This window comes from Sinohyriopsis cumingii, chromosome 2, assembly GCF_028554795.1.
Source record: "Sinohyriopsis cumingii isolate HCF-2022 chromosome 2, ASM2855479v2, whole genome shotgun sequence".
Classification (NCBI taxonomy): Eukaryota; Metazoa; Mollusca; class Bivalvia; order Unionida; family Unionidae; genus Sinohyriopsis; species Sinohyriopsis cumingii.
Genome location: NC_142962.1, coordinates 7200710 through 7209423, shown reverse-complemented (window position 1 = coordinate 7209423; position 8714 = coordinate 7200710). Strand labels below are relative to the sequence as shown.

Sequence of the window (8714 nt, the reverse complement as noted above, 5' to 3'; positions counted from 1 at the left end):
TAATCATTGTCGTATTTTTCAGCATGTGCCGAGAGGATTGGAAAATGGAAATGTCGGTATTTTCATGGAACCATCCACTCTTCCTCTCCTGTTAATGTTTGTTTATAAGAACTTGTGTGACTCTTTTGCACTTAACGTTTGGAAGCTTATCATTTGACTCCAGTCATGAAATCCTGTTTGATATACATGAAATTTCGTTGTATTTTTGTGACGTATGCTAAGTCAGACATCCATACTTGATTGAAAGCAGATGCACCTGTTGTTCCTGTGATTTATTTATTTACAGCTGTGGTGTGCCTCATTGCTAGATAATCAATTCCCAAGAGTTGACATTGTTGTAGAATATAGTGGATGGAAGCCATTGACTAAAACAGATGTTGTGGTGTGATGCAAACTACTAAATAAAGACCTTAAAGGACTCGAATAATTGGATATGTTATCTGATTTTGTAAATTAAAGGTAGATAAAAAATTTATTGTTAGCATGTATCATACAGCCGTGGCAATGAACGATAGAGGAAGTTGTAATAAAGAAAATTTCTTCATTAATGTTCTAAATGCGTGAAGGTACAGAGAAGAACACTTTCAGTGGAAAGTCTACAACATGTTTCAACAGGTGTTTATTTAAGTTCAAGATATATTTCTTCTAAAGACATGGGTGTGCATTTCTACAAACTTCTTTATATTTGAGTACCTCCCCACCCATACATGTCATTGATTGTGCTATCCCATAGAAAGACACGCAATTCCTTGACATCCACAGAAGAATGCTTGGTTAGAGCAAACAGGGGATCCTAGTGGTTCACAGATTCCTAAAAAAAAAAGGAAGAAAACACTAATTATTGATGAATATGCTAGACCAGTTGCCAGAAATGAGTGGGTTCGATGTACAATTATTGAATATATATATATATATATATATATATATATATATATATATATATATATATATATATATATATATATATATATATATATATATATATATATATATATATCTGTGTGTGTGTGAGTGTGTATTTTGTTTCTCAACATTGTAATCATAGCTCTGAGGTTTTATTTGCTGGTAGCATAAAATCAACGTATCAACGTGTTTCAGTGTTACCATCCGTTTTCATAATCTTGATGCTTCATGATTTTTTTAGTTCTAAGAAATACCTACTCATAATTTATTTTGCTTCTTTAAGTTTTGCCTACCAGAATAACCTCAAAACAACTTTGGAATCCTGAGCGTAAAATTACGATCAGTTAAATTAAAATCCGTTTTATTTTGACACGAATATAACATATGAACTAAATAGGAAGATGCGTGCAAATTAACAATCGTCAAATGTTTGATCATTATTTTACCAGATAATGAAAGGGAAATAATGGATAATTGTATTTTTAGAAGAAAAAAAATTTTCATAAGGTAAACCAAACAGATAAAACGTGAGTTCCAAGCATCACATAAAAGAAAATAATGAAATATCTGAGACTCAGTAATAATATTCTTCCAGAGGTAACTGGTGTTCAGTTTCAGATATTCCAATAACCGTCAATGTAAAATATGTGCTTTGAATGCAAGCCATTATAAACGGTTCATTGTAGTGAAACAAAATTTTCAAGGCGAATGACACGTCAGCGTATTCAGGACCCCTAAGCGATCGCTCTCAGATCTTCACCTAATCAGACTAGTCCTTATAGGTCACTGCATTTATATGTGAAAATATGAACGAGTTTTTCGAATGGAAATATTGAACGACCATGGGAGTGAAGTATATCCATCCGAGAAAACTAGTTCATATTTTCCCATATAAATGCAGTAACTTTTTTATTATAAGCTATTGTTTTAATTATACCTAATGCTTAATTATATTAACAAATTACATTACACGAAACAAAGTAAAAGAATGTATGCCGCATCCCAAACTAAATACACAAGCGCATATTCATCATTACACAACAACATTATTACTGCGCACATAACTCCGCCCAGATAAATTTGAGCTTGGTCCGGCTCTCGACATAACTTTCGAAAGAAAATGCATGTCTAGTTAAACATGAAATTTGGAGTCATATTGTGAATGAATGTGCATTGCAACAACTTTTCCATTTGATTGGAATGAATAGATTTTAGTATCTGTTTCGATTGTACGAAATTTCGTGATTATGGACTGGATTTGTATGTGACAATTCCACATCAAATACATGGGATTCAAGAAGCGTGTTGACATCTGCCAATGTATTCTCGGTTTTTGTCATTGAATATTTGAAATCATATTGTGGGAAAAATATGATGTCTTTCAATTGCAAATTTCAAAAAGACGCTATGGAATTTAATACTAATTTCATTTTGAGTGGAGTAAGGAGGATGTAATTGCACTTATCATCGAAATTACAGTACAATTTCGAAATGTGTAATCACGATTGAGAACCTATGACATGGATCATGTAATTCGGAATTGCAGAACTAAGAAAGTACATTTTGAGGAAATTCAGGATAAAAATCTGTAAGTATATTGTTTTGCCATTATTATCACCAGCTAAAAAAGACAGTATATGACTTGTCACTTGTATGTTATTTGTAAGGACCATTTCTTGCGTCTGTTGAATACTGTAGCTAGCCTAAATCCGAAACATTGTACCAACACGGAATGTGCCAAAGCAGCTGGTATGTGGCAGTCCAGGAAACATCTGTCTTAGTTCATTCAGAAACAAATTTAAACAGCCACAACGTAAAGCGCTTCTTAAGCGAGTGTACATGATTCGTTTACAAATCAAAAGTGCTGACGTCTGCGTCCGTTGTTTGTTTACAATAGAAAGTAGTTCCTTTATGTACGTGAATGCTATATGTGTATTGGCGCGCGGGTTTAGTATCGGGTAATATCGCACGATTCTGACAATGTAAAGTTACCGGGGGAAAAATGAGCATATAATAAAATACTTCACTTCACTTACAACATGTTCATATGAAATTACCGCACAAATACCTGTAGTGCATTTTTGTTTTCATTTCGTTATAAATGTATTCTTGAAGGTGCTTATTTATTGTCCATTATTTATAATCCCTTTGTTCGTGCCATGCAAAATATGGAAAATATTGCACTTTTTATTTTCATAGATTTCGTTTCAAAGTAACACAGTAATAATTTCATCTTTACATTCAGATTTTGACAGTGCCCCTCATACACACACGCACACAGCCACACACATTACGTCACTGAATATTTCTGAGTGTTTTCAATACAGTCCGATCAGTATTAGAAATAGCAGCAGTTGTAGAAACATTTGTTGTATTATCGGAAATATACGTTCATCAAATAGAAAAGTAAATTTTATAGTTATTAGTTTACAACTATCATTCAAGTCCAACGTATTTTGCTTTGTACGTAATTAGGTGTCTTCAAGAAATCAGTGGAAATTTTGTACTAAAATATTCTGATTTACAGTACCCGGATGTCCAGTGGCATCCTTAGCAGGAGCAGGACCGTTTTTGATCCACGTGCATTGTGGATCTCCGAGCTCTTCGCCATTGCTCTTGCCGTCTCTGTCCGAATCCTTCATGCAAAGGGATGTTGTCCACATATAGTTAGCAGCCGCAAAATCCTAGCCGAATAGAGGACATTTTGAGTGAAATGATGTCTGAGAAACAATATCCCTTCTTTTCCAACAAAGCGACACAACTTGATTGCATATTTAAATAAATTGTAAACAATATTGCCGACGAGATCTCATTTTGCTTGTGTTTAATATATCAGCATTTTCTCCTTTAGGTTTTTTTCGCATCTCAGCGGAAAGTGGCCACAGTTATACATATAATAGAAATGATTATAGATTGAATCCATCCATTGTTGTCTCTATTGAAAGTCCAATGTAAAATCTCCGAAATACGGAGTTTAAGTATGTTTGCAATTATCTATTGTTTGATCAATATTTTGTGATAAATGCCAAGCTCGTTTCAACCTTGCTTATTCCACAGTGCTCTAGTCAGTTGGAACGACTCATAAAGCATGCCACGTTCTTCATTATCAATACATGGCAGGGTTAGTCTTGTCACATGTTCTTGATTATAAAGATATGGCAGGCTTAGTCTTGTCATATGTTCTTGATTATAAAGTCATGGCAGGCTTAGTCTTGTCACGTGTTCTTGATTATAGGTGGCGCTCACCAGATAATATGTACTTTTGAGAGAGTGACGTATGTAAGGTGAAGTAGTTCGCATTTAAAACATGCACAGTGGAGAGAACGTTTGCATACCTCTATGCTACATTAATGTAATGTGGATGATATTTCTTTTGGATATTGTACGTTTGGAAATTTTACATGATTTAAGCACACTGCTAACTAAAATGACTGCTCCCTTGTGTTAAAAAATCAGTCTGAATTAGTCTAAAGTACACTATACATAGCAGCTATTAAAATAGGGAAAATGAATTTTGCCAGACTAGACAATACCAGCTTCTGAAAGTGCAATGAATGAATTACCAAATATATAAAATGTAGAAAAAGTTAGCAGCTCTTTTTTATACAATTGACCTCTGAAGTTCAGGAAGTGAAAATGACCAAGTAGAGCTAGCACTTTTTTGAAAGGTGCACATTTGAAGTAAGGCCAAGCTGTATACTCTATAACCCATAGTACACCCATCAATCATACACCAAAATAAAGGGAATTAAAGGTTCTTTGCATTATACCTAAGACATACAAGGTCTTTTTTAAATAGCCAGTATAACCAGTGAGGAAAGCCAGGGACATTCTTTTTCTTTAAATTCCTAACCCTATGCAAAATGCGAAACTGTATAGCGCCACCTTAAAGAAAATAAAAAAATGTTTGCAATTATTTTTTTTATTTTCATATAATTATGTATGATGTTCTGAATAAAATGGTACATTCATATTGCATTTAAGCATGAAAATAAGCTAATTATGATCATTTTTCTCTTGCTTACATAATTTGCCATGAGGTATGTTTGTGTGAGTAGAGACCTTAATTATGGGGAAATTAGAAGACTTAGAATATAGGAATAGAGTCAACTTAAATTTAAAACTGTTGCAATAAGTGACAGAAATATATGGTGAAAATGTTTCTTTTCATTTATTTGCAATGAAATAAAAAAATAAATGAAGAGAAAGTGAATTCGCTTCTTCCATATTAAACAATAGGCAAATATTTTACACTTTGACCTTTGACCTTTATGAAGCTGATGAGTTACCTCCCTCTTCTAATTGTAAAATTCATTGTTGATATCTCAGAAATAATTCTGGCTAGTTTCATGTTCCTGTCATTCAGCATAACATTGGTTGCTATGTTTACAAAATGTAATGTGCATTCTTAAAATAGCTCACTTTTATCATGGGGGGGGGGGTAGGCTGGACTTGTTAGAGACTCTGACACTCATAAATACTGTTCTGTGGGGAAAAAGGCAGGAGAATTATTCATAAGGATTGTTTTGATGCTTGTGACTTAAATGTTTCAGCCATATAAACATAATTAAATCATAAAAAAATAATACCTACATCTTCTTTATGGTGGCGCTCACCAGATAATATGTACTTTTGAGAGAGTGACGTATGTAAGGTGAAGTAGTTCGCATTTAAAACATGCACAGTGGAGAGAACGTTTGCATACCTCTATGCTACATTAATGTAATGTGGATGATATTTCTTTTGGATATTGTACTTTTGGAAATTTTACATGATTTAAGCACACTGCTAACTAAAATGACTGCTCCCTTGTGTTAAAAAATCAGTCTGAATTAGTCTAAAGTACACTATACATAGCAGCTATTAAAATAGGGAAAATGAATTTTGCCAGACTAGACAATACCAGCTTCTGAAAGTGCAATGAATGAATTACCAAATATATAAAATGTAAAAAAAGTTATCGGCTCTTTTTTATACAATTGACCTCTGAAGTTCAGGAAGTGAAAATGACCAAGTAGAGCTAGCACTTTTTTGAAAGGTGCACATTTGAAGTAAGGCCAAGCTGTATACTCTATAACCCATAGTACACCCATCAATCATACACCAAAATAAAGGGAATTAAAGGTTCTTTGCATTATACCTAAGATATACAAGGTCTTTTTTAAATAGCCAGTATAACCAGTGAGGAAAGCCAGGGACCTTCTTTTTCTTTAAATTCCTAACCCTATGCAAAATGCGAAACTGTATAGCGCCACCATAAAGACATGGCAGTCTTAGTCTTGTCACGTGTTCTTGATTATAAAGACATGGCAGTCTTAGTCTTGTCACGTGTTCTTGATTATAAAGACATGGCAGTCTTAGTCTTGTCACATGTTCTTGATTATAAAGACATGGCAGTCTTAGTCTTGTCACATGTTCTTGATTATAAAGACATGGCAGTCTTAGTCTTGTCACATGTTCTTGATTATAAAGACATGGCAGTCTTAGTCTTGTCACATGTTCTTGATTATAAAGTCATGGCAGGCTTAGTCTTGTCACGTGTTCTTGATTATAAAGACATGGCAGTCTTAGTCTTGTCACGTGTTCTTGATTATAAAGACATGGCAGTCTTAGTCTTGTCACATGTTCTTGATTATAAAGACATGGCAGTCTTAGTCTTGTGACATGTTCTTGATTATAAAGACATGGCAGGCTTGGACTTGTCACGTGTTCTTGATTATAAAGACATGGCAGGCTTAGTCTTGGCACATTTCTTAATATAAAGATATGGCAGGCTTAGTCTTGTCACACACTTTCTACCCATGCACATTATGTAATCGGTTACAAGACTAATTTTCACACCTAATACATTGTGTCTGCATTGATAATTAATTCATCACAATTATATTTGATATTTTTACTGTAAAATTCATGTTGATAATCTTTTCGATGTGTTAGATCTTTTCTTCCTATCTGTACATTCAAAGTATTCAACGGTATTATTTTCCTATTGATAAGATTAATCATACAGCAAACTCCAATTTATTTAAGGAAACTCAAAGAGTCGCTTTACCTTTCTGGCAGTTATTTACTGCGTGCTCCATGCCATTTTAATTTTTTTCACTCTCTGTAAAACGTGTTTCTTTTTTTCCTGCGTTTTTAACATTTTGTTTCTAAATTATTATTTCAGTATTTTTGCATATTCTTTATCATTGATTAGATATGTGTGTGTTTTATCCAAGTGAGATAATTAAATCACAGTAGCAACAGTAATTTCCTAATGTGTAGTCGGTATCGCTTGCAAGTGAATGAAAGGAGGCAAGCTGTGTACATAAATGTACACCTTTACTTTGATAAGCACGCATTGTAGGAAACATTGACATTATCAACCAATCATCCGGCTTTCTATAGGACATTAGGAACGTTGGCATAATATATACTAATGGTGAAGCTATTGGGGTTAATATATAACCACACGAGAAAGGTTCAGTTTTGTGTGTCTTTCAAACGAAATGCGTCACCAATTCCTCAGTCTTTGTCGAAACTGATTGAAAGCTGTAATTTCAGAAGAATTACTTACCACAATAGCTTAATAACAGACAAAACACGCATAAGTTTGTATTTGTAACGCTTCTCCAACACGTTTTTTGGCGGATTGCAAATGCTTAGAAAACGGCGCAATGCATTTATACAATAACCAAAGTGAAGTAACAACATGCTGTTACAAACATTACTAACATGTTAACAAGGTTGATAATCAAGAACGATTTATGGATGAGTTAACAATCCAATACAAGTTGTGGATGATAGTCATACACGCCTTTTAGCTGTTGACACTTCACAACGATATTTCACGGTTTATGTATATTGTCGTCTGCATCAATAACACTGGAAGACATGACGTGTTACTTACCAGTCCGAACGGATTCTTATTGATGGTATGATCTGTTGGATGATAATGACCAACAGCTTCCCATATGTTGCCGCCATAAGTGCCGTAACACATATTCGGCACACCATACCCATTTGGTATCTCGTCCCTGTAATAGGTCCTTCCATGTATGCTAACAACGACGGTAATAATAAGCAAAAGTAGCATCATCGTGTCTTGCGGAACTATGTCTCGTAGACTTTCAGGCGAGATTCTTTCTAGGACGGAACAGGGAGTGGATTTTATAGTACTGGTCTGTACTGTGGTATCTGTATTACCTACTGACTAATGACTAGTGCCGTATATATCAAGCTATCAGGCTACGCATAATTTCTTTGTCGGCCTTGCCAGAAAATATGTCGCGTTATTAACCTATAAGCTTCATATATGAACTGCCTCCTTTTTGAAAATGTATTATGTTGAGAGCCACAAGGGATATTGTGTTAACTATTTAGTTTGTAACCTAGATGATGATGATAAAGATGATGACTAGTACCTCTCTTAAAACATTTTCGAATTGCGTTATTACCCTCACTGAATATTTGTAAAGCTAAATATAATCCATTACTCATCTGTACAATCACGCTGGTAAGTTATACCACGTAATCGCAATTTATTAAATCCGTTGTTTTATCATGGACATCATCCCATCTGTTACGAATCTATGTTCACAAACTTAAGGAACAGCAAAGAAGCAAAACCATCAAGTTTTGTGAAACTGAACAAGCAATTTTCATTATTAAAGTAATAAATGAAAAATGTGAGAGGAACGTACAGTATAATGAAGCGAATCCAAATTATTTGTAATAAGCGTTTATGAAAGTCCTAAACGAATGAAAAGTCCTTTATCATTTTCAATGCCGGAAATGAACTGGCCCTCCAAGAACCGTGATGTCATCAA

At 34.2% G+C, this 8714-nt stretch overlaps 1 protein-coding gene across 1 annotated transcript; it reads right to left on the bottom strand.

Annotated features, from left to right (window-relative positions):
• Positions 1-602: 602 nt before the first annotated feature.
• Positions 603-8071, bottom strand: LOC149804297 (temptin-like). The gene is made up of 3 exons (XM_089938551.1): positions 7796-8071; positions 3434-3587; positions 603-811 (listed from the first exon to the last, which is right to left on the bottom strand). The coding sequence occupies exons 1-3, from the start codon at positions 7982-7984 to the stop codon at positions 723-725; spliced, it is 432 nt and encodes a 143-aa protein (XP_089794677.1). The 5' UTR covers positions 7985-8071; the 3' UTR covers positions 603-722.
• Positions 8072-8714: the final 643 nt, after the last annotated feature.